This window comes from Garra rufa, chromosome 20, assembly GCF_049309525.1.
Source record: "Garra rufa chromosome 20, GarRuf1.0, whole genome shotgun sequence".
In the NCBI taxonomy this organism is placed as follows: domain Eukaryota; kingdom Metazoa; phylum Chordata; class Actinopteri; order Cypriniformes; family Cyprinidae; genus Garra; species Garra rufa.
In genome coordinates, this window is record NC_133380.1 from 28567411 (window position 1) to 28594587 (window position 27177).

General features: G+C 37.5%; 1 protein-coding gene across 1 annotated transcript in view; it reads right to left on the minus strand.

Moving 5' to 3' along the window:
* The window catches only part of rbms2a (RNA binding motif, single stranded interacting protein 2a), a 61976-nt gene that overhangs the window by 17665 nt on the left and 17134 nt on the right, over window positions 1-27177 (minus strand). The window contains exons 2-4 of the mRNA XM_073825773.1: window positions 25274-25440; window positions 6747-6805; window positions 6520-6611 (exon numbers count right to left, since the gene is read on the minus strand). Coding sequence (XP_073681874.1) covers window positions 6520-6611; window positions 6747-6805; window positions 25274-25440 — 318 coding nt within the window. The remainder of the gene's footprint in view (window positions 1-6519; window positions 6612-6746; window positions 6806-25273; window positions 25441-27177) is intronic.

Sequence of the window (27177 nt, forward strand, 5' to 3'; positions counted from 1 at the left end):
TGTCGTGTCATTAGCAGCTCATCATCTCACACCTGTTCACTATTACTCAGACTAAAAGAAAGTAAACAGAACCGAAAACACGATCAGGAGATCCAGGAGCCAGAGACACACATACAAAGACAATGCAGACACGATGATGGGTGGGAAATGAGAGTTTCTTATAGTCTGAGTAATAGTGAACAGGTGTAAGATGATGAGCTGCTAATGACACGACAGGAGTGAACAATCAGGGAAGTGCAGTGCAAGGAAAGGGAACAGCGACCTCAGGTGGCTGAGGGAAGCCCCACAGCCCAGATCATGACAAACACAATGTAACTTGTGTTACATTGAACTGATTACTTTGAACTGATTATTGAAGAGTAATGTCTACTGCTTACTATTTTTAATAGGTAGCAGGCATTGTCGCTAGTAAGTTACTAAGTCACAATTACATTACAAACATTAAAGGGTTAGTTCAACCAAAAATGAAAATTAGCCCATTATTTACTCACCCTCATTATTTACTCACCTTTCTTTTAGACAAATCCAATCACAGTTATATTAAAAAATGCCCTGGCTATTTCAAGTTTTATCATGGCAATAGACGGAAGTATCTTTTTAACTAGTCAAAAGAAGTCCAATAAAGCACATCCATTTGTAATAAAAAGTGCCTCACATGGCTCCAGGGGGTGAATTAAGCCTCCTATAGCAAATTGATGCAGTTTTGTAAGAAAAATATCCATATTTAAAACGTAATCCGCCTGGAACAGTTTCCGTGTACAACAGTGAGTGCAAGCTAGATTAAAGTGATTATTACGTTTTAAATATAGATATTTATCTTACAAAAATGCATTATTCACACCCCAGAGCCATGTGAGGCACTTTTTATTATGGATGGCTGCACTTTATTGGACTGTTAAAGTAAAACACCCGCATATTGTTATGATAAAGCTTAAAAGAGCCAGGACATTTTTTAATATAACTCCAACTGGATTCGTCTACAAAAAAAAGGAAGTCATATACGCCTAGGAAGGCTTGAGGGTGAGTAAATAATGGGCTAATTTTTGGGTGAACTAACCCTTTAACCCTGACATGTAAATTAAAGTTCATTCTTTGCCTCTACAGTGAACAACTATATTGTGTATTAGGGCTAAATATAAAACAGCATCCACTGTTTTATAGTTACAATAAAACCATTCAAATAGGAGTAGTTTATTAAAATTTCTAGCAGAGAGTGATAACAAATGGATCAGTTTGTTCAATTACACTTTTTTAAGGTTGTTACAGTGTAATTACTCAAATACGTGCAGGAGGACAGCCCCTACTCTTTTGGCCTCCTTCAAATTTTTAGTTCGATAATCCAGCCCTCAAATGAAGCTTGTTAAACAGCCCTGCTCCTTTTTAATAATATAATGTCTCATAATACTGACATAAAATAAAACCTTTATATATATATATACACATGATATTAATTAACTTACCCATAATTTACTGTAATTGATTTAGCAAGTTTAAGTAATTAAATTAAAGTGTTAACCAGAGATTTTAATTATAATAAAGTGTTAACCAGACACATTTTAATTATAATAACACGTTTAATTGCATTTATTTTTGTTCACCTTTTTTTTTATTATAAACCTACAGGACGATATAGGCTTATGCATTTATTTTGAAGAGAAAAGATGAACAGATGAGACTGTGTAACTTTTCATGTTCAACAACACACCCTGCAGTGACAGCTTTTTTAATATATTCTAGGTTTTTTGTCCAATATCGATTTGTAAATCCCAATTGATATTTTGGTCTATGCTGTTTGGAGTTGATGAATGAACAGTATATAGTGCGCCTCCCATCCAATAAATTGCAATAAAACAAGGTCTCAAATTTCAAATTCTGTCGATTTTATTAGAAAATTTAAGTAATAAATACTGTTCTTTCAATGGAATGTTTGTAGGTTTACTGTATGGATGTATACCTAGCAGTTATGTGTGTGTGTTTGTTTGTGTGTGTGTGTGTGTGTGTGTGTGTGTGTGTGTGTGTGTGTGTGTGTGTGTGTGTGTGTGTGTGTGTGTGTGTGTGTGTGTGTGTGTGTGTGTGTGTGTGTGTGTGTGTGTGTGTTTAAATGTGTGTTTCCATATGACCTTAGCACACTCCCTGTGTATGGTACAAAAGGGATTCTGGAAGACACAGAGGGATCAACTTCAAAAGACTACAACAGAGCCATTCACAGCACGCACACACACACACCATCACATTACAGCTAAATGGCAAACAATGCCACAGAACGTGCCAGAAAAAAAGACTCATAGAGCCAAGAGACAGATACATATCTTTATGTGTCAATTAATCTTATCACTGGGAATAAAGATACTTTCATATCAGCATATATGTATGTGTGTGTGTGTGTGTGTGTGTGTGTGTACCTGGTATTCATCACGTTGTGGGGACATTTCTCAGGTCCCCATGAGGAAATAGGCTTATAAATCATGCACAATGAGTTTTTTTGATGAAGTAAAAGTATGCACAATCTCCTGTGAGGGCTAGGTTTAGGTGTATGGCGATAGAAAGTACGGTTTGTACAGTATAAAAACCATTACGCCTATGGAATGTCCCCATAAAACATGTAAACCCAACATGTGTGTGTGTGTGTGTGTACCTGGTATTCATCACGTTGTGGGGACCAAATGTCCCCACAAGGATAGTAATACCAGTAGATTTTGACCTTGTGGGGACATTTCTTAGGTCCCCATGAGGAAACAGGCTTATAAATCATGCACAATGAGTTTTTTTGAGGAAGTAAAAGTGTGCACAATCTCCTGTGAGGGCTAGGTTTAGGTGTAGGGCGATAGAAAATACAGTTTGTACAGTATGAAAACCATTACGCCTATGGAATGTCCCCATAAAACATGTAAACCCAACGTGTGTGTGTGTGTGTGTGTGTGTGTGTGTGTGTGTGTGTGTGTGTGTGATTAAATGAGCCAAACATTACCTAACCAATGTCAACAAACCTCATTGTAAAACACAAAGCTTGACTTGTGTCCATGAGGCCACGCAGGTACTGGTATATGATACTGGTATGTAAATGTGTACATACTTTTAGTTTGTGGAAAAAATTTGGGTAGTACTTTATTTTACAGTACTGTTCTGTACATACACTACTGTTAAACAGTTTGGGGTTAGCAGGATTGTTTAATGTTTTTGAAATAAGTATCTTCTGCTTTTGCATTTATTTGATCAAAAATACAGTAAAAAACAATAATACAGTGAAATATTATTATAATTTAAAACAGCTGTTATCTGTGTTAATATATTGTAAAATATAAATATAATAGTGAAAGTATCAGTAAAGACTCTACCAGGAAGACTCTAACGCTAGTCATTCATTCATGACTTTTAGCTCTGGCCAATCACTGCTTGTATATAAGTACCAAACATTCCATGTTTACCATGTAAAAACATTCACCTTTCCTCTCAGCCTTTCTGGTAGAAATGTATTTTTATGATCAAAGTTTAATTTTCAGCATCATTACTCCAGACTTCAGTGTCACTTGATTTTCCAGAAATCATTTTAATATGCTGATTTGCTGCACAATAAATTATAATCTGATTATAATCAATGTTATTTTTGCTTTTTAATATTTTTTCTGTGGACATTTTTTTTATATTTATTTAGGATTAGATGAATATAAAGTTCAAATGCACAGCATTTTTTTTAAATATACTTTTGTAATACTATAAATGTCACTTTTAATTAATTTGATTTAAATTAATTTGAATTAAAAAGTGTCAGTAATATGACACATTATATTATTAAAAAAGAGCAGAGCTATTTAACAAGCTTCATTTGAGGGTTGGATTATCGAACTAAAAATTTGAAGGGGGCCAAGGGGGTGGGGGCCATCCCAATCTCTTTCTGGGAGGTCTATAAAATTAGAAATTAAACTGAAATGCATATTTAGCAGTAAAATGAACTAATGTTACCAACACCAAGATTTATGAAAGGTTAACAGTAGTTCTGTCTGTCAATCAATTAAAAAAAAAAAAAATCTAATTTTTCTGTAATTAAAGGAACTGTATGTAAGAAATTTATTTCAGTTAATCATAAAATGGTCCTGACATGTCACTAGACATTAAGAAATCATGTTCATTTCAAATACTTATATCACCGACAACAGTGGTCCGGCCAGGATATTGTATAGAGTTGCAGCCCACGACTGATGTTATTGTTGTCATTGTGTGTTTTGGTCTGAGGCTCCACCCTCCAGCTATCGACTAATCACGAAGTCAGTAGAGTTTCGTCCTCCGGGTTGCCAGCTCAGCTGCAGTTACGAACGTGTCGGATAAAACATGTATAACGTTACGAAACCTAAAAGCCTCGTTATGAATCCGAAATACGTTGTGACAAAGTCCGAAATAACACAAGGATTTGTATAGGAGATGCCTTTGAAAGATGCAGACGACTGAAAACGGAGAAGAATTTGAAGACAGACGCCATCGTTGCTGATTTTCTCCTGGACAGGTAAGATTCATCTATGTTTGGCTAACTTTGCTTCCGTACACAGTGGATTTTCCACGGTCGCCTGTACTAAATGCGTTCATAAAAAGCTTTATATCGCACCACTAGCAGGGTATGAAAACAATCTATGTTCCGACTGAAATGTGGTATTACAGTACATCTTTACGAAGTATTTCGCTAATCGCCATTAGTACATTTTTGCGATACATAATTACTTCGCAAAACATCTCTTGTGAAGCATAAACATAATTAACAGAAGAAAAAAAAATACTGTGTAGGACTCGTCACTTGCCATTGGAAGCTCCTTGTAGCAGCCTACGTTCCTGCTGAATCCTGCAGCTTAGCTGGCAACCTCGAGTCAGGGGGGAGGGGGAGGGGATACACCGTTCTACAGTATTTTGTAAGTTATTGCAGTACCAGTTTTGGCCACAATCCTACATACGGTTCCTTTAATCATGATTTATCGCATACTTATGAATTTATATTGTCATAATTTCACATTGAACCTCCAAATAATGTAGAAACAACATAAAGATGATATATATGTGTTAATATATGTGTGGCATTTTACTAAGTAGCCTACTATTAAAGAAGTATTAATACTAGGGGTGGAATGGTGGAATCTAACCGAAAAACAAATAGGGTTCAGCTAATTTATGTTTCTGTTGATGGATACGCATTCTGGCTTCCCAGTACATTACAGCAACAGCGATAAAAAAAAAGAAAAAAGTGGACAAACCATTTATTCTCGTTTAATGCAAATGCCATTTGCTGGAATATACGCAGTCATTTATTCCATCAGCGTGCTGATAGCGTGTGTGCACTGGTAAGACCTGAACAGCACAGGTTGATATCTGTGTTTAAACTAAACTCATTTAAGCCTTGCCAGTTTGGTAAGTATCCTATAGCAGACATATACTATAACAAAAAAAAAAATAATAAAAACTTTACCTATTAATTATAGCCATTCAACATTACAGTATAATTGAAAGGTATTATTTTTAGCATTTAATAGGCTCTGAAATATATAACAACTTTTAATTTAAGTGATTTTAAAACAATCTTCACATAAACTATAAATTGTATATGCATAAACTATATAGGTTATTTTTTATTTAAGCTACAAAAATAAATCAGTGACTAGAGCAGTCGAGTGATTTCTCCTTTTCTTTTGTTCTTTGATGTCCATCAATGACAGCTTTCAGCAGGTTTTGCTTTAAAATCAACGCAATCTCTTTAAAACCTGACACACATGACTCAGATCTGACACACATCCGTTTTTCTCCAAACTCTTTACGGTCATTTAAGACTTTTTAGACTCATTTTAGACTGTGTTTACAAGGTAACTTGCCAAAACCGCACATTTTGACATAATTGTGTGCGTTTTTGTCAGCTGGAGGGCTACTGGCAGTCTGTCTGAAGCGTCTGTCTTTCTCCCTCAACTCCCTCATAAGCACTTGTCAATGCTGCCATCTATTAATGTTGCGGTCTCCGTAGATTGTTGTTGTTGCATTGCTTTCTTTTGTCTCTCAGCGTTGCCACCTTGTGGACAACAATTCAAGGTATATGTGCGACCTGTGCGTACTTCTCCCTTGGGCTAGATGAAGATGATTGGTGGGCCGGATTTGGCCTGCGGGTCGCAAGTTGAATAGCCCTGAAGTAGACTCTCCGAGACTGGACTGAGACTGTGTTCTGCAAGTATTTTTTTCAGACTGTTGCACTTTCATTTCTGGTCCAGTCTAAACTGCATTCAGTTTTATCAAAAGCATTGAGACAATCAAGGCATGGTGATTAATCAGGGCTGAACTGCTCAAAAGGAAACACGTCAGTGGAGTCGGACATCTGAGAAGAAACACTTTTAAGGTATGAGAGCTGGAATTCATGAAATAAACAAAGATGACCTTCTCAACCATACTGCTGAAGCTGAAGCGTCATCGCAAGTTCATCCAGATTGTTACGTAAGGAACAGAGGTTTATATGCTGAATGGAAATTATATTCATGATGTTTTTCTGTAATAGTCTACCTTGGCCATCTGAGCTTGAACCCCACTGGCCTTGAGCGCCGTCACGGCCTTCTGTGCTGCTGCAGGACTGTCGAAATCCACAAAGCCATAGCCTACACACACAAACACATACAAAATAAATAAATAAATAAAGTGAATACATTCATGCATAAGCTACTCCATTGTAAATAAAACAGTGAGAATTCAGGCATGATTCTCTCAAGAACATAGAGGCAATTTTCACTCACCTTTGCACTTGTTGGTAGTTTTGTCCAGAATAGCCTTGGTGGACACAATCTTTCCATACCTATAAAAATCAATACAAAAACAGATTTAGCACTGTATACTGTATACTGACACGAGGACAGGTAAACACCCACATCACCTCCGTAAACAAACTTGAACATTTATCAAGTTCATCTTGGCTACTTTTGTTTCTGGAAGACGAGGAATAAGCCAGAATTTACCTCAGAATAAGAATGCAATGCGATGCGATGCACAGCTTGATCCAGTGGAGGAGATCATTCTGATCAGTAGCCTAAAATTACCTGCATATGTTGTTATTGTGTTTAAAAATAAACGTGGACTTGGCAACACTGGAACACCCGCACTATTCTGCCTCTGGCAAACGATGGAAAGTCACTCTACCTAAGCCAATCATCATCAGTTATTTTATTGTTTCATAACAACAATGCACATTAAGGTCCCAGAGTGGCCTAGCCAGTCTCCAGACCTTAATGTCATAGGAAACCTGTGGAGGGAGCTGAAGGTTCAAGTTGCCAAATGTCAGCCTCGAAACCTTAATGACTTGGAGAGGATCTGCAAAGAGGAGTTGAAAAAAAATCCCACCTGAGATGTGTGCAAACCTGGTGGCCAACTGCAAGAAACGTCTGACCTCTGTGATTGCCAACAAGGGTTTGGCCACCAAGTACTAAGTCATGTTTGCGAAGGGGTCAAATACTTATTTCACTCATTAATAGGGTTGGGCATCGAGAACCGGTTCCAACTTGGAACCGTTTAAAAAATAACGATGCCATTGGAATCGTTTATAAAATTTGTTTTCGATTCCGATCATCGGTTCCAAACACGCAAGTTTTGGTTTCCATTGTGGCCACCGTATTTCTGGAAATGCTTGCCGCGCGCTTGTTCAGTTGCAGCTATGGAGAACGGTAAGCGGCGCTCAAAAGTGTGGCTTTATTTCACACTAAGGGTGTACTCACACTAGGCAGTTTGAACCGTGCCCAAGTGCGTTGACCACCAAAGCGAGGTTCGTTTGACTAGTGTGAGTTCTCCGAGCCGTGCCCGGGCGCGGCTCGTTTAGCCGGCCCTGGCCCGCTTGGAAGAGGTGGGACGGTAAAGTTGGAATCTGGCGCGGTTAGCATGCAGTGTGAGCGCTAACCGTGCTGGAGCACGGAACAGGACGCGTGATGTCGCGTTTTTGCGAGGTAATCAGCGTTTTTATAGTCCATAATCAAAGCTGCAAAGTCCTTGCTGCACTTCAGCTGGTAACTTGCAAACCTCCTCATACAAGCAGCACGATTGCGCGAAAATTTTCGTGCCACAAATGCGATAGACATGTTTAACGATAGGCTGTGGACAACCGCGGAACAAACGACTCAAAATTACTATCCACAAAGTAAAAGAGCGATGGACTAAATTGCGTTCAGCGAGAGCGCGCTCTTCCTGTGTTTTTACATGCAACACATGTGACAAAATGATATCTTGCACGGAAGGATGCACTACGAATATAACGAAACACCTACGCCTGCATGATGTACAAATTAAGGGGTGTAGCGTGTTTTACGTGCTGCGCAGGTCCACTGTCTCGTCATGCACAGAGAGTCCAGACCAGGGTGCAAGTTCTGCATATATAAATCTGTTTTTGGGCTGGTGCAGAGGTATTCCTAATTTTCTCCTACATGGGCTGCAGCTCCTAAAACTAAAACTCATATTGAATCAAAATAAAATTATCCTCTGTGAAATCAAATGAGCCTGTGACATGTTTTGACTCAGCCCACAAAAAATCGGAATTGAGAATCGAAAAGAACCGAAATCGAAAGGAAGAATCGGAATCGGAATCAGAATCGTTCAAATCAAAACGATGCCCAACCCTACTCATTAAAATGCAAATCACTGTATAACGTTTTTGAAATGCTTTTTTCTGGATTTTGTTGTTGTTATTATGTCTCTTACTGTTCAAATAAACCTACCATTAAAATTATAGACTGATCATTTTTTTGTCAGTGGGGAAACATACAAAATCAGCAGGGGATCAATTTTTTTCCCCTCACTGTATATTAGGTATCATTCTATTGTAATATAGGAATGAGGAAAATACATTTTGTAGTAGTTTCTTTTCCCATTGGTTCTTTTTGGAATTACATTTTAAAAGCAAAAATATTCTCTGTGCTATTTAAAACATGCACTGCAAAAAGTGGTTACCTGCATAAAGAGTGTTCTACCTGATTTAACCCCCCAAGAATTGTTTTGTTGGTACAAACTCATGTATTTAACATGCATTCATTCATTCATTTTTATTAAATACCAATTTTGAAAAAGTTGAACTTGAATAAAAACAATTCATTTACCATTACCAGTTCATTTAAACAGTTCAATTTACCATTTTTAGGTTACCACTGTGCTAAAAAAAACCTGCAGTTTATTTTAATAATATTTTAATAAACATAATTATAAAATAATTAGCACAATGCTGTTTAAAAATATTTCTAATGGCAAACACACACAGGACATTTCAGCAACATTAAATACATATCTAATGTATTTAATGTTCAATTAAATGCAGACTAAACAGGGGCAGTATTTCTATATGTCTTATTTGTGTACATTACACAGACACATTGTCATGACATAAATAATGTATTAGACGAAGTGAACGCCTGTTTTGTGCTCTCGTGAGCTTCAGTGAGAGCAGACGACTAATGTAACCTGACTCCGCTTCTGTCTCCTCCTTCAGCTCCTCTCTCTCTGGGTCTTAGTGCAGTCTGGATTCACTATGCTATCATGCTAATTATGTTTGCGTGTATTATTTTACTACAATTATACTTCCTTATGCTTTTTAAAATAACTCTAAATTAAAATATTTACCTAATGTACATTACTACTGTTTAATTTGATTCTCAAATCCTAGAAGAATTTTTAAATGAATTGAACTGAACTGAACCAAACTGTAATGGATAAGCTGGAACAGAAAAAGCTCCAGCTTATCCATCTTAAAGAAAAGCAGGCAATGGCTGTCCAGCATGCATGGGAAATATATTTCCCAAAATGGAGTCTAAACTTGTAGTAAACAGTAATTAAAAGAACTAAACGAATGAATGAATGAGTAAAATAATGAATTAGTTAATAAAAAAACATAAACAAAAGAAGAAAAATGATGCATAATGTCTGCTGCTTATTAGTAATAACTTTTAAAACATTCGCCATAAACTCACTGTAATCCTTGTTCAGACAACAGAGATAACTCTTCACCGCCTCTGGCAATACGCACAGACATTCCTGTCTGTCTCGGACTCTTTTCCGATCGCGCTGACATGTGGGAAGTCTGTCGTTCGGCCAGTTGGCACAGAGGAGTGTTGTTGGCAAAGCTACTTTGGAATGACTAAATGAAGCATAACTTTCTACATTGAGTACAAGTGTTGGAACAGTATAAGCGTTATTAACACACCGTTTGGCTGCTACAACAACCACCTTGTCTGTCATGAGTTACTAACACCGCATTAAAAGGCCAATATGGTTCTTTTCCAAATCAGCTTTGAATTTTAAACTAGTCAAAATCGCCCATCCTTGTGTCTATAAAAGTCTGCTGTAGTGCTGCAATAAACTGGTATTTTGATAATTAATTTGTTGATTACTTCTTTGATTCCAGAACAAAAATGTACAGAGAATGTACTCACCCCCTTGTCATCCAAGATGTTCATGTCTTTCTTTCTTAAGTCGTAAATAAATTATGTTTTTTGAGGAGAACATTTCAGGATTTCTCTCTATATAGTGGACTTCTATGGTGCCCGCGAGTTTGAACTTCCAAAATGCAGTTTAAATGCAGCTTCAAAGGGCTCTAAATGATCCCAGCCAAGGAAGAAGCGTCTTATCTAGTGAAACGATTGGTTTATTTTATTTTAAAAATGACAATTTATAAACTTTTTAAGCTCAAACTCACGTCTTGGTCTAGCTGTGCATGAACTGTGTGTATTCCTGTTTATGACAGTTAGGGTTTGTCGAAAAAACAGAGTTCATGCAGACGTAGAAAAGACAAGCATTTGAGGTTAAAAAGAAAATAATCAATCGTTTCGCTAGATAAGACCCATTTTTCTCGGCTGGGATCATTAGAGTCCTTTGAAGCTGCATTTAAACTGCATTTTGGAAGTTCAAACTCGGGGGCACCATAGAAGTCCACTATATGGAGATAAATCCTAAAATGTTTCCTCAAAAAACATAATTTCTTTATGACTGAAGAAAGAAAGACATGAACATCTTGGATGACATGGGGGTGAGTACATTATCTGTAAATTTATGTTATCGAAGTGAACTACTAAAGCCAATAAAATGCATGCTATGCATTTATTTTGTATCATTTTTGCACGCAAGGTAATACCTAAATTACTTTTTTTTATAATAACCATTGAATTATAGAATAGATTAAATATTTTAAAACTGTTTAAATAAAAGTTAGCACATAATTTAGTTGAATTTTAATGTTTGTCTACAGAAAAATGTTTGGAATTACATCAGGGTGAGAAAACGATGGCAATTTTCAGTTCTTTAAAAGAAATAGCTATTCTCTATTAAGTGGTAAACTAAAATGCAGTAATGCCCTTTATGGTTGACATCATTTTCTGAACAAATTATCAACAGAAAGGGATAATAGAGGTCTGAGTTTCACATTATCAGTGTGAGAGAAAGATAACTGAGAGGATAAAGGTATAAAGGGAGAAAAACCAACAAGTCAGAACGACAAAAAGAGGAAGTGCCGTATTATGCTGAAGACTGTGTGACATCCTGTTGAACAGTTCAAAGGTAACCAGACAGACAGCTATCTCATTTTGACATTGGGTTGTGTGTGTGTTTGTGCAGAAGGATAGCTGAGCCACTACCGTTCAACCATGACCTAGTTAGCTCTGATGCTGTCCTTTCCTTCACTTGCTCTGGTATTTGTTTCCCCTTTAAAGAATTTCCACTGCTGACACTTCCTCACCTCTCACCCTCTGTGATCTCTATACTTCAATCCAGTCTGCTGCACACCGGTCACGTCTACGAGAATGCACTGTTCAACTCCACGGCTTTAATAAATCATCTACAGCTGAACGTCAGCATAAAGTTACAAACAATCAAACAGATAAATAAAACTCATTGTAATTACAGACTTGAATTAATGTATCATACACTTTAAAATCTTAAACAATGATGCACTTAATTTACTGGTGAAACATTTTTACATTTAAAAAAATGTGAGTAAATTTTAAAGCTGTGAAATCATTTAAATATACCTTATGAATTGAGTAAATTAGTAAAAAGTAGATCTGAATAACTCTATTTAGTCATGATGACATAAAACTGAATACACTATAAAACCCAAGTCATTTGAGAAAACTGATTTAAAGTACAGTAGTTATCAGCGATGTGAACTTGCATTATTTAAATTCACTAAAAAAATAAAACACATCTTTTATTCCTATTCCCTATGCAATAGCAAAGAGCACTGATGTGCACACAGTTACTGCTTTAAAGGGATAGTTCGAGCATTTAAGACATGAAGTTGTATGCAATCCTTATCGTCACTATAGTGTATACACACTGACCCACACTGCGTTCACCTCCCTGGTCAGAGTTCTGGCCGCTGGAAGTTTTTCAAGAAAGTAGTCACGGTTAGTTTCCGGGGCCTCAAAACTGTGCGTTTTTACGTGATAAAAATATATGCGTTTCAAAGCTTGATTAATTTACATCCCAAAAAACACTCCTGACAAAAATCATACCTCAGTTTTAATCGGCACTATTTTCTTTCCGTTTCCATCAATCCGCGCTGCTGTCAGTTCGCACGTTCCGATCAGCTGTTCCATTACACACTCGAATGACAACGACGTAAAAAGTAGAAAATTAACAATGGTGCGAACTTGTAAATTCCCAGGTTGTGACCACAGATTCCATCGTTTTCCTGTTTCTGATATAGTTATGAGACAGCTTTGGCTGGTTGCCATCGGCTACTCTGTGGGAGCTAAAATATCCAGTATCAAGGATTTTCGCGTGTGCGCTCACTTCAGCGAAGACGATTACATCCCCAACCAAGGAGGAAAAATCAAAAAACGGATTTTAAAGAGTTCTGTTGTACCAGTACCATGGGTAAGCTCTATTTACTAACTTTATGTCGCATACGACAGGTTTATTTTGAAGCTAACGTCGGTTTTTAGGCTAACGTTACACTAAGAATATTATAACCGGGGCAGTGATAGCATCGACAATAATCGACTGTCTATGTGGTGAGAAAATCAGCAAATGTCATAACTAATGAATTTAATTGAATCTATATAACACAACAAAATATGATGCTTTGCTATATTTGTTATTGTCTGTAATTATGCGGAACGTGTGTCGGTATCATCGTGTTTATAAGTGTGCTTGAAGTCACATACAGGTAGGTCTAAACCAGGTATCTCCAACTCCGGTCATCGTGAGCTACATTCCTGCAGCGCGATGTTTTCCTATGTCAGGACACCTTTCTCAAATGAGACATTCTGTACAAGCCTGCTAATAACCCGTTGATTTGAGTCAGGTGTGTTGCATCAGAGAAAAACTAAAACCAGCAAGACAGTAGCTCACGAGGACTGGAGATCCCATGTCTAAACTGTACAGTAAACAATCTGATGTTTAGACTCCTGTGGAAATCACGTGAAACGAGGTCTAATATAAAAATATATATATCGTCTGTTCCGTCCGACATTGTGCTAAAATTGGTTTCATCATCAGAAGTTTCGTAGTCAGACATGTTGTCAGCGAGTCGCGCTATCAACAGCTGATCGGAACGTGCGAACTGACAGCAGCGCGGATTGATGGAAACGGAAAGAATATAGTGCCGATTAAAACTGAGGTATGATTTTTGTCAGGAGTGTTTTTTGGGATGTAAATTAATCAAGCTTTGAAACGCATATATTTTTTTCAAGTAAAAATGCACAGTTTTGAGGCCCCGGAAACTAACCGTGACTACTTTCTTGAAAAACTTCCAGCGGCCAGAACTCTGACCAGGGAGGTGAACGCAGTGTGGGTCAGTGTGTATACACTATAGTGCTGATAAGGATTGCATACAACTTCATGTCTTAAATGCTCGAACTATCCCTTTAAAATAAAGCATCATGTGTCTTATATAGTCTAAACGTCTCTTGGCACATCCTCTGCCTAACCACAGGCTCTTTACCACAGCAGTAACCCCAATATTAAAGAAATCCCTAGAAATCCCAACATAACAGAGCAATAAGCACTAGCAGATCCCCCCTCGTATTAAACCTGTGCAAAAACACAAAACAACTACTTATTTTAACATTTCCTCTCCTTATCCATTTCATAGGAAAGCGTGGGAAAAGCAGATTTCCCTCTCCTTGCATGCTTGTTAATTCTGTCCAACTACATTTCTTAAGCTGTTGTTAAAGAACACTGATAAATAATAATTGTAGTTCTTGAGCACCGATCAGTATAATTTCTCCATTCTCAAATATTTTATTGTATTTTATATAATTAACCTAAAGGAGAAGTTCACTTCCAAAATGAACATTTCTCCTATAATTTACTCACTCCAATGTCATCCAAGATGTTCATGTCTTTCTTTCTCCAATCTTGAGGAAAACATTCCAGGTATTTTCTCCATATAATGGACTTCAATGGAGATCAGCAGGTTGAAGGTCCAAACTGCAGTTTTAATGCAGCTTCAAAGGCCTCTACACCAGTGGTTCTCAATCCTGGTCCTGGGGGACCCCTGCTCTGCACATTTTGCATGTATGCCTTATTTAACACACCTGATTGAGATCATCAACTCATTAAGAGAGAGATCCATGAACTGAACTAATGAGCTGATGATCTCAATCCAGTGTGTTAAATAAGGGAGACATGCAAAATGTGCAGAGCAGGGGTCCCCCAGGACCAGGATTGAGAACCACTGCTCTACACAATCCCAGCCAAGGAAAAAAGGTCTTATCTAGCGAAACGTAGGTCGTTTTCTTAAAAAAATATTGACTTTTTAACCAAAAAAAGTTGGGTAGGGAAAAAAACAACTCATTTTCTCCTCCAACTTCAAAATCATTTGACTTTTTTTACACGTTTGCTTCGTAAACACTGGGTCGGCACTTCCGTCTACGTCAGGTATGCGTGATTATGTAATGCGTGAGTAAGGGTGGGCGATATGGCAAAAATATCATATTATGATTTTTTTCAGAAATTTCACGATTCACAATTTTATATTACGATTCTTTGTCATGTTGGTTTTACTATTTTGCAAGTTGTCTGAGCAGTACAGCCAAACTAATTTCCCTATTTTAAAACCAAAGCCTTACAAAGTAACAAAATATAAAACAAAAAGAATGGCAAATGTTTAGACCAAAGTGGGCGAAGACAAAAAATCTTTGTAATTATTTTATCTTCGTTATTAAAAAATAAGAACAAAGATAGACTACATGTTACAAATACACATAACATACAAATAAAACAAACTGTGATTTCATTTTCAGGTGCAGCAGCAGTAGCATTTAAAAAGTGAATTAACAAATATAAAAATAAAACATTATATACACTATAAACATAAATTATACATTAACTCTTATTAAAAAAAAAAATTGTATTAAACTTCTTCAGTGAAGAAAAGTGAGTGATTTTTCTTTGTGTTTCATTTTTATGAGTCTACCATCACCCAAAAATGACAATTCTGTCATAATTTACTTTAATTTAATTTACATGTGAGTGAGTAACTGTTTCGGGTAAACTTTTGAATGTCCTTTCAATGACAGTCAGCAGCATGTTCAGTTATGTCGCTTTAAGAGCTGCACACATCTACAGTGTTGGGCAGTAGCGTCGCTACAAGTAGTGACGCTACTAGCTTAACTACATTTCTCAGTAGCGTGCTGGTAACATCACTGTTTTCTGAATCAGCTTTTCAGTAGCTAAGCTATTGTTTTGATCAAGTAGCACGGTAGCGTCAACAAAAGCTACAAGCTATATATTTTTCTATACTTTAAGCTCAAATCGTAAATATAACTGCTACGGATCACTGATCCTGGGTCAGTAAGCGGCGCCACCGCCACTAAACCTCGTGACACCATTGGCTCGTTAAACTGTCAGTCAAACCGTATTATTCCTCCTGCCTCTCTTGTGAATGAAGTGCGGCGCGCAGTTTGAAGCATCTCAGCGTGTTTGCAGACTTGAGGTAAATAAAGAAGTGTTGATTGAAAAGTACATGTTTTCTGTATTTATAATACAGCACTGTATTTATAAAGGCGAATGTTTTTTTTTTGTTTTTTTTTGCATTCGAGGACATGAGAGAAGTGTGTCTTAGTTTAGCATTTGTTGTCGACACAACCAAATTGCTTGTGTGAAGGGCTGAATCTTTATATTTTAGCTAAATGTCAGAAAACAACTGAGCGCCCACATAGCAACAGAAAACTGTATAATCTGCAATGCAAAACGTAGTATTAGAACTAGTGATGGGCGCCTTGATTTTAGTCTTTGAAGCAGGCTAGTGCTTTGGGAAGATCTCAAACCTCAGAAGTAGGCTATGAGATGGGGAGGGAGTGGGTGGGTGTGGGTGTCAAATTCATGGCGAAAGGCAAAATGTTTCGGTTCGTTCTTATCAAAAACAAACGAATTATAATCTTTGTTAATATTCTTGATACTTCAAACTGCTTTGGACTTTGCAGTATCGAATTTTGTCTTTACTATGACCAAAATGACAGAATATGCCATTCAGCTGTTTGATCGCACCGGTGTCTTATTACGCGCACACTATCACTGCAGCCTGTTCATTTAAAAAAATAAAACACAGTCACCCAAAAGTTACACTAGTCAATTTAAATAGTGTGTATTACATGCAGTTCAGCGTGACCACCGGTCCTGTGGCACATTTTTGCTCATCATGATTTTCCGTCGACGTGCATGAAGTACAAAGCTTACCCAATGCATAATAATTTCACTTCAAATACATTGCAGAAATGGATCATTTGTATTTGTGGCAAGAAAGGTAGTCTACATAAGCCCAACTTTACTTTCAGTTTCGCATTTAATTTGTTTTGGATTGTTTAGGCAAATTTATTTGTTTATTTATTTATTTATTTATTTATTTATTTATTTCATCATTGTTCTGTTCTGAATAAGGTTAAAGTTAAACGATTTGTAGTGGAGTGAAAGAAATAATGTCAAAACTAGGGATGTTAACCGATGACCGTTTGACCGGTGGTTGACCGTATCAACGTTAACCGGTCAAAGTTGTCGGTAGTCGGTTAAAAAAAAAAGTGCCGGTGCGTCTTTTACGCATTCTGAAGGTGCCTGTTTTATCCATTGGTTTTATCATGTTGCAGTCTATTAGGCAACATTCCGCATAAGATGGGCTTAGATTTGGAAATACATTACATCTACATTTCAGTGGTAACCGATAAGGTGATGATGATCATCATCTTTCTTTATTATGGTTAGCACTGTTACCTCAACTAAAGCGGCGTCTCTTCGGAGCTGTCATTTTCTTAAATGAGCCGTGGCAATGTTTCAAATGAGCTTCTAACCAAAACAAACGTCTTTATTTTCAAAGCGATCACCTTGTACCCAAACCATTTGAAACTAAGGAGCCATTTGTCCTACGATTACATACAACAAGCTCTTCGGCGCCGCGTTTGCGGGACTCATGTTTCGCGCTGTAGTGGATTTTAAAAAAGTGACGTGAGTGGCAGTGTGTGTGTGTGTGTGTGTGTGTGTGTGTGTGTGCGGGAGGCAGAGCGGCAGAGAGATGCGACAGAGTTGCGAAATTGCAGGCGCGGCTCGAAATGGCTGTTATTTCAAATAGCGTACCATATTAAACTAATCGGTTAACCGGTTTCAACCGGCTAATGAGGCTCGGTGGTCGGTCAAGAAATTTTTTAGTTTTCGCCATCCCTAGTCAAAACATTATAACATTACGCTGTAGGCCTGTTTATTTCAGAATATAATTTCACGAGTTCACACTCTCATATAATGTGAAAAGGCAATATAGTAAACATTTTTGGCGTGCTGTCCGAGGGGAGGGCTCCGAGCTCGGGATGGAGCCCGAACCCGGAGAACTCCCCCCCCATCCCGAACTGGGATGACTTAAATGGAGAGTGAGGTGTTGGGGTGGGGGTGGGATGCTAGAAAACCGTCGTGGAACGGAGGTGAGCTGGCTGTATTTATGTACGAATTAAGCTTGTTAAGGTGATTGGCTGATGAGCTTCACCTGGGCCAGGTTGATTATCTGATCGTGCTCCTCCCGAACCTTGTTAATAAAACATCATAAAATGTGACTTATAGGCCTAGCCGCTGTGACCTGTCGGTTTAATTTTTCCTCTCAAAGACTTACAATTTATGTTAAAGGTCCCATATTGTCAAAATCGAAATTTCCTGGCTTTTTTCATGAAAACTGAGGTCTAGGGGCTATGTAACTACCATATGAGTTTCAAAACAGTCAATCCACAGTAAACTGCACACAGCCTGCTTAAAGTAGCTGTTCATTTTCATATGCCACTGTGACTTCCGCAAAGATGTGACGTCCGATCTACTCAGTCACCGTCTTCAGTCACCACCCCGAGCACCAATCACGTCCCACCCTCCTTTTGTCAAACCCAGACAGTATCGTGTCCATAATATTGCTAAGCAACAACAACATGAAAACAAGTCGAGAAAACCTTGTTCAGTCTATAGATGTCGAAACTACATCATTGCACAGGCTTCAGAACAACGTGAATATAAGAGACCACTGGCACATCAACTTCAGCCTCTTTCACACAGCAATTCCGGTAAATACACGGATAATGTGTCCCATGATTTGTTCCAGAGTTGATTTGGTTCATTCACAGTTGTTTTCCGGTATCTGTGCGTGCTTTACACACAACCCATAAAGACATGTGACGTTTGGATGTGAGATGTAATGCAACGCGTACGTTTCACTAAACTGAAACTAACCTGAACAAACTGTGCTTCAGCGCTGATAGTGAGGAGCTGGCTCTGCCCGATCGCCGCTTCATTCCACTTTGCACGTATTTTTTCGTTGTGAAGAGTCGCATGATAACGTGCATCATCACTACAACACCGCCTTTATGGTTCTGGCTTTTGTTCACACAGCGCTCGTTCCCGTAATTTTCCAGAATCAGCGCACATTGTGAAAGGGGCTTTACTAAAGCAACAGTTATGTAGCTTACTGCATTCGGTGTTTGAAAAAGAAAAAACATTAATGATCATTCTGAAATATCCTGTTGAGTATCAGCAGGCTAGGCTCTCTCTATGGCTCTTGGCTAGGCTACAGCATATGACCGTAGTTAACTGTGGTTGGCCTGGCTGTGCGTCACTCAGAAAACAACAGGCCAATCAGAAGAGCGGCTCATGAATATTAATTAGATGGGCCAAAATCGACCTGTTTTTGACAGAGCTCCTAAAAAGGAGCTGTAAAAATATATTGAGATGGATTTTGGCACTTATACCGCAAATATATATTCTTAAGGACATCAACAACTAAAATAAACCTCCAGAAATGTGTACAATATGGGACCTTTAATGTGTTTTACCTTCTGCAAACGAAAATAGCTGCTTGATTCGGTTATATATTCTTACTGTCAGTTAACAAATTTACAATAGAATTTAGCTTTGCTTCCCAGATAGTAACAGGGTCTGGGCTAGGGCTGTCGCGATAACCGCAATATCGCAATACCGCGCTATTGACGTGCATAACCGCAGAGGAATGCAACAACCGCAGCAACCGCGATATTTGCCTGTTTTCTTTTTTCCTAAGGATTTGCCCTTCTCACTTAATGCCTGTGTGCTGAATATTAAATTAGTAATAAGTTAGTAATGATAACATAATGTATTTATTATGAGGCTCAGTAGATATGCACTTAACATGCCTAAACAGACAGCGAATGAGAGAGAGATCGACTGAGCTTGTGTGATTACCTGCGTCTGTCTTTCAGACCGAGTCAGGTATGTATGTGAAACTAGCTTGTCATGTCCAAGGAAAGTGAAATCTCTGTCTTAACATCGATGCTCTGCTGGTCAGCTGAGCCTTTAAAAGTGGCGATTAAAGTTGAAATGATTTTAACATCGTGTTTCATTACGTCTCTCTTTGAATAAATAAGCGTTTTTGAACGTGTAGTTGAATGAACGGATTAAAGACTTACTCAAAGATAGTCTCTTGCCTCCATCTTGTGGCGTATCAATGAAACTGCACTGACTGACAGCTCGCCTAAAACACGCAGGTAAAATACTGACAGAAAGTCTCTCATCCAGTCAGACTTGAGGGTGCGCGCTAACTGTTATATACACGAAGATTTCAGATGCAAAGCCTCTAAGTATGTCTGACATTTTTTCTTCAAAATTTGCATTTCTTTCTTGCTAGGTTTCTATGTAAGTACTGTTTACTTCACTTCATATATCAACGCGATTTGGTTTCGGTTTATTGATTTCTAAATATGACCTTACATTGTAACAGCCTACACACAATTATATGGCGGTAATACCGCATACCGCGCTACTGAGCCACTCAAAATTACCGCAAGGGAAATTCCTTAACCGCGACAGCCCTAGTCTGGGCTAAATCTGGCTTACATTCCACACTTGTCTTTTATTCACAGTCTTGACTGCAAATGTTTGTGATTTGTTTTATTTTTGTATTTGTTATGTACTATAGATTCTGACAATTAAAAAAAAAAAAACAGGCTCCTGTATTCATGAAATCAACCACTATCTTTGTTAAAAAAACGGCAGTAAATTAGAGTGCTGTTTTTGTGTGTCATATTTTAGTAGCTATATACAGCAAATCTACATTGCTTCCATTTTTTTACGAAGCTGTCAACACTGTAAACTCTGATGACATGCACCCATTCATATATAGACTTATGTTATTTAATAATATGTATAAAATTACTTTATTAACAAATTTCATGTTTTCCCTGTTTTATTCGTTTAATATTCTGAAACTGGTGCCATTGTTTTTTTGTTTTTGTTTTTTTCAAGAAAGAATTCAACCCCCCAAAATATGAGATAAATCCAGCCCTGTACATGATACAGATTTTTGTTGCCAAATTGGTTTGGAAGAGTGGTTGAATAAACAATTAAACTGAACTTGTATGCCTGTATGACTGACAATTTAATTGATCACCGAGAGAGCATTGATTTGGTATGATGTTGGTTCAATAGAAAAATTACATTTTAAAAAATAGCTTAGATGTAGTGAACTACTTTTGCCATGATGCTGTAGCTTAGCTTGCTACATTACCCAAGGCTGTAGCTTTAGTGTAGTTAAGCTTCATTTAATAAAGAGTAACTGTTAGCTTAGCTCACTACATTTTCCAAGTAGCTTGCCCATCACTGCGCATCTAATATACAGGCGCGCATGCGTTTTTCTCTCAACTGTTTACTTTCACTTTAGACATAACCAGTGATGGGAATAACGGCGCTATAAATAAACGGCGTTACTAACGGCGATACTTTTTTCAGTAACGAGTAATCAAACGAATTACTGTTTCCCCCGTTACAACGCCGTTACCGTTACTGGCAATAAAATGCGCGTTACTATAACTGAGAACACTGAAGCGGTTTTCATGCGAGTAGCGTCTCTCTCAGCCATAAGACCTCTCCTTCTCTGGGGTGTGTGTGTGTGTGTGTGTGTGTGTGTGTGTTCGGGGCGGGACACATAACCAGTGATGATGAGTGTCTGTAAACCTGGTATAACTGAGAACGCGATGATTGGCTTAGATTGAGTAAATTTCCATTGTTTGCCAATCAGAGGCAGAGTAGTGCGGGTGTTCACACACAAGCACACCCACGATCAGTCGCACACACCAACATCCAGGAGTCACAACGATGGGAAGTCCAACAAGTTCAAAGGTAGCTTTTGCAAACTGGAAGTATAAGCACTACTTTTCCCTCGATGAGGTGAAAGGCAAAAATATTTATGTAACGTGCAACTTATGCCCAGGAAAAAAAAAGAGTCTCTCTATTATTTTGATATTTACAAAGACACTGAAATATTTAATGTTTTTCAATGTAGCTGTCTGTGTAAACCAGAGGTGCTTAAACTTTTTTTAGATTAATTTAAATTATAAATGAATGAGTAAATAAACTAAGTCCAAGTCTAAGGCCACAACAGGCCAACTTTGGGCATGTCTAAAGCAGACACTGTCGCAACTAAAGCTGATATGTCAGAGCGCTCAACAAATAGAGCAATGTTCAAAGCACCACAGAGCCACAGTGTTTAACTTATGAATGAATTACTTAGTTGTCTTTGCATATTAAACTGTGACAGAAGTACATGATGCATGCATTTAGCTGACTACACACCAAAGCAAATAATAAACACAGTTTTGTTCTAGACTGGTACATCCTTCACACGGCAGGAAAAGACTGTTGGCTAGACAGCCTGTGAGGCCATAAACGGAGAGATTTACACAGATTACATCATCGAGAAATTACCGTAAACCCCCGTCTTACCCTACAGTCTCCCGGCGGAGGGAAAACTGGGTGGATCATGAACAGATTCTTTATAATCATTCGCAAATTCATTTGCGACAGTTACTGAGATGAGACTCACAGCTGCGAAACAGAAAGCAAAACTGACCTGCTTCATTTTATAACAAATAATGTTGATGAACTTGCTTTTACTCTGATCTGCATACCAGTCAAAAAGCTCTGCAAACTCTGTTCATTCGCTTAACTAACTTCAGAAATATTATTGAAGTTTACATTTACGCTGGAGACTTGTTGGATGCTTTTCCTGTTTTCTAAAGAAATTCATTCATTCAACATATTACGTATTTATAATTTCATTCATTCATTTCAATTTAGTCCAATGTGCCCAAACTTTTGACTAGTAGTGTATCTAACAGACAAAGTTGCGCACTTGATGTGCTGAACTGCAGGATTACGAAGTATAGCACTACGCTTGCGTACCTAGAAATGGAGGACTGTCGCCTGAATTTTTCCATAGCCTAAATACGGCTGCGCTGATGTTTGTGGAAAATAAGCATTAGACGTGTACTTTTTTTTCTCAGAAGTGTTTAAGAGTAGCGTCACACTTTTCCAGTTCATCTCCAACAGAAGCAAGGCGTCAGCACCTCTCTCTCCTGCCGCTGTGCTAACGCTGTCCCACATCTGAACTGAACTAAAGAATGTGTCTGTTTAAACATTAATGATAGGGTCTAAACAAGATTGGTCTTGACTTGCAGAAGCAAAACCAGTTCTCAGCCTTTACAAATCTGTTAAATTACGGTATACTCAGGCACAATTAACTCTTGTAATCAAAGCACACACAATCAAGTTATCCAAAGCTGCTCATGAGTAGATGTATTTTGTTAGCTTACACTACCTAGCACCTTAACAATTCATTATAAAATGAAATATAAATAAATATTTAATAATAATACTAATTAGTTTAATTAGTGTTTTCGATTTAAATACTGGAACTTGCTGAAAGTCTTTGTAAAGTTGCTTGACGTAACGTTTTAAACTAAAGCTCTTGGCTTCACCACAGGGCCACCTCAGGACAGAAAACGAAGCATTTCCTTTCTGCCACTCCTATTTGATTCATGTCTCCTGAATTTACCCTCATGTTTCCTCTTTTGAACCGCAAATGGCTTGAGTTCAAACCTCAAAGCACACTGTAGTTTGCGAAATAATACATACTCAAAGTAAGATCTGATTGTGAGATCTTTAGACTGTAAACACATTAGCAACCAAGCTAAAGTTCTGGATTTTTGTTTGTGTCCAGTAAAGTTTAAAGATGAAGTGTCCAACTAAAGGGTTCTCAACAGGATTTGTAAAAAATCAAACAAACAAAACAGCGCATACATGTGTATCACAATAAAATAAGTCTTAAAGGAGAAGTTCACTTCCAGAACAAAAATGTACAGATAACGTACAGAAAAACTCCCATCTTATTTTCTCCCTCAACTTCAAAAATCAATTCAATATCATCCTACATTACTGCAGAAGTACCAGCCCAGTGTTTGCAAAGTAAACATGCAAAGAAGATCAAACACCCTTAACAAAAAAAAGGTAAAACAGCGATGTAGGACGATTTTGAAGTTGAGGGAGAAAATGAGATGGGAGTTTTCGACATACCCTAACTGTATTGAACCGGAAAAAACAGAGTTTAGGCAGAGCAAGACAAGACAAGTGTTTGAAGTTAAAAAGTATATAAATTATAATAAATAATTTAGATAATACTCTTCATCCTTAGCTGGGATCCTTTACAACCAAAAGGCCTTTCCACACTGAGCGCGATGTGAAAACGATGTTAAAAACGTGAGGCAAAAGTTTGCGCTCTATGTGGAAGCATCCATCCATCTGTTGTTTTATTCAAGTGCGTCATCGCATGCGATATTCGTCTCGCGCTCAGTGTGGAAAGGCCTTTAAACTGCATTTTGGAAGTTCAAACTCAGGGCACCATAGAAGTCCACTATATGGAGAGAAATCCTGAAATATTTTCCTCAAAAAGCATAATTTCTTTATGACTGAAGAAAGAAAACATGAATATCTTGGATGACAAGGGGGTGAGTACATTATCTGTGAATTGTTGTTCTGGAAGTGAACTCCTTTAAAAAGTGATGAATGCTGAAGGACCATCAAAGCAGTGAGAAGACCTTTTTTTCATTGATTTTAAATATACAGTGACTACAACATTACACTAGGCTTATTACCTTTTTATTTAAGAGCTGAGAGATGACTAAAAATTTCCTTACTAAGATAATTTCAGGTCCAAATTCATTCAGACCAGACATAAAGTGGTAATATCATGGTGTGTTGTAGTAGTTGTGTTGTTAAAAGAATAGTTCACCCAAAAAGGAAAATTCTGCTATTAATTGCTCACCCTCATGTTGTTACAAACCCGTAAGAACATTCATCTTCGGAACACAAATTAAGATGTTTGTTGATGAAATCGAAGAGCTTTCTGACCCTGCGTAAACAGCAATGTAACTGACATGTTTCCAGGAATGACATGAGGGTGAGTAACTAATGACAGAATTTTCATTTTTGGGTGAACTATCCCTTTAACTTTGCTACCTTTGCTTTGCATATTGTAACTGAATTGGTGTTTTGAAACATCTAAGTGTAATAATCCTTGAGGAACTTCATGAAATATTGCTTTGAAGCTTCAAAACCTTTGGAAATCTTTTATTTCAAACTAGTTTGCATGTTCTCCCTGTGTCAGCGTAGGTTTACACCGGGTACTCCAGTTTCCTCCCACACCCCAAAGACATGCAGGTTAGGTGAATTGAACATTCTAAATTATCTCCTGACTTGTGTGTATAACAGACTTGTGTATGGAATGACTTGTGTATGGACTAACTGATTCCCCCCATAAATATAGCCATAGATGCAAGAATGGCACTAAGAAAATAAACAAACAAAATTTCAAACTTGTATTCAACTTCCAAAATCACATGATTGAATGGTTAAGTCAGTTTCAAAACAATTCCCATCAATACTTTTCAAGAAATACAATCATCATTCACATACAAGCACAACACAGTTAGCTAGCCTAAAGTAGTTTACATAGACCAGAAAGACTTACGGTTGGCAGAGCTTGACTAGGTCTTGGTCAGTGGTCCCAGGATGGAGTCCACGGATGTAAAGGTTGGTTTTGCTCAGCTGTTCCCCGCCTCCCACGCTACTCGCGCTGCTACTGTTGGTGTTGGGACTGGGCAGCGCCATCTGGTGGCTGGAGGACACATAGGCTTGCTGTTGAAATAAAAAAAACATACATTGTGCTTAGATAATAAAATATAAGTATAGTTAAATCAGTGTTATCACTGTTAAAAGAGAAGTTCACTTCCAGAACAACAATTTACAGATAATTTATTCACCTCCTTGTCATCCAAGATATCATGCCTTTCTTTCTTCAGTCGTAAAGAAATTATGTTTTTTGAGGAAAACATTTCAGCAATGTTCTCCATATAGTGGGCTTCTATGGTGCCCACGATTTTGAACTTCCAAAATGCAGTTTAAATGCAGCTTCAAAGGGCTCTAAACAACCCCAGGCAAGGAAGAAGGGACTAATCTAGCAAAATGATCGGCTATTTTAAAAAAATATTTTACGATTTAAATATTTTTTAAATGCTTGTCCTTTCTAGCTCTGCCATGCGCCTTGTATACTCTGTGCACTCCGGTTCAAGGCAGTTAGGGTATGTCGAAAAACATGGAGGAGTTGGAGGAGAAAATGAGATGGGAGTTTTTCGACATACCCTAACAGTATTGACCCGGATTACATCGTTTGCATGCACATTGCAAAGCTAGACAAGACTAGCATTTAAGAATAAAAAGTATATAAAGTGCACATTTCTTTTAGAAAATAACCGATCAGATCGTTTAGAGCCCTTTGAAGCTGCATTGAACTGCATTTTGGAATAGAGGTCCACTATAGAAAACATTCCTGAAATGTTTTCCTCAAGAAACATAATTGCTTTACAACTAAAGAAAAAAAGACACTAACATCTCAGATGACAATGGGGTGAGTAAATTATCTGTAAAGTTTTGTTCTGGAAATGAACTTCTTTAAGGAAAAAGACTAAAAATAGCAGTGAAAAAATTAAGTCTTAAAAAAGAAAAAAAAATGCACTTGTAAAGGTAGCAGCAAAAATGCAAAACACCATGGCATTTACAACCAAGGCTCATTAAAAAATGTGCGCTTCTACTTACATTTCTGCAAAACTCAAAAAAACATACCTAAATGTATGAATCGCTGAAGTTTCCAGTTGAAATAAACACTAGAGGCACTAAAACTCTGACAACTTTTATTATTTTTTAAACAAAGTATGATTTACAGGGCCAGAGTTTTGATTAAGAAAGTTTAATTTTCACACATTTCTATGCACAATATTGTTTTATGACTTTGAAATTTAAAAACTTAATAAAAAAAGCTTAATACGTATGAATTTCCTAACACAGTAGGTTTGTTCGGATTTCAACAAAACAGCTCAAACCTACGTCTAAGAAAGATAAATTAGCACAGTTGCATCAGCAAATGTGTTTAATATAACTTTTGTTTTGTTACACTAATGGATAGGTTTTAGGGTTGGGTTTAGTGTAAGGGGTATGATATTTTCTAACCACACTGAGCATTAACCTTTTAGCGACACTCCAATGACATTTGAATTCTGGATCCCCGCAATATTTCCCAAAACCAACATAATAAAAACGTTGCCACAGTCACATATATCTGTTTCAAAGAAAACTGATTTACTGTTTTAGCGCTACTCACTGGACATTTCACTTTAAAGTTGCCACAAAACGTGTGATAAGACATGTAATGTCAGTGTTGCAAAAATGTTGACACATGCACATATTTTTAATAACCCTTGGTTGTTTTATGATCAGTCAAGTAGTCAAATATGAGTGAAAGTGCTTCGTCAGCAAGTTGCAAGTACACAAATTCACATTTGGCCTGTGTTCCAAGTCCATGTTCAGATCCCATGCCTT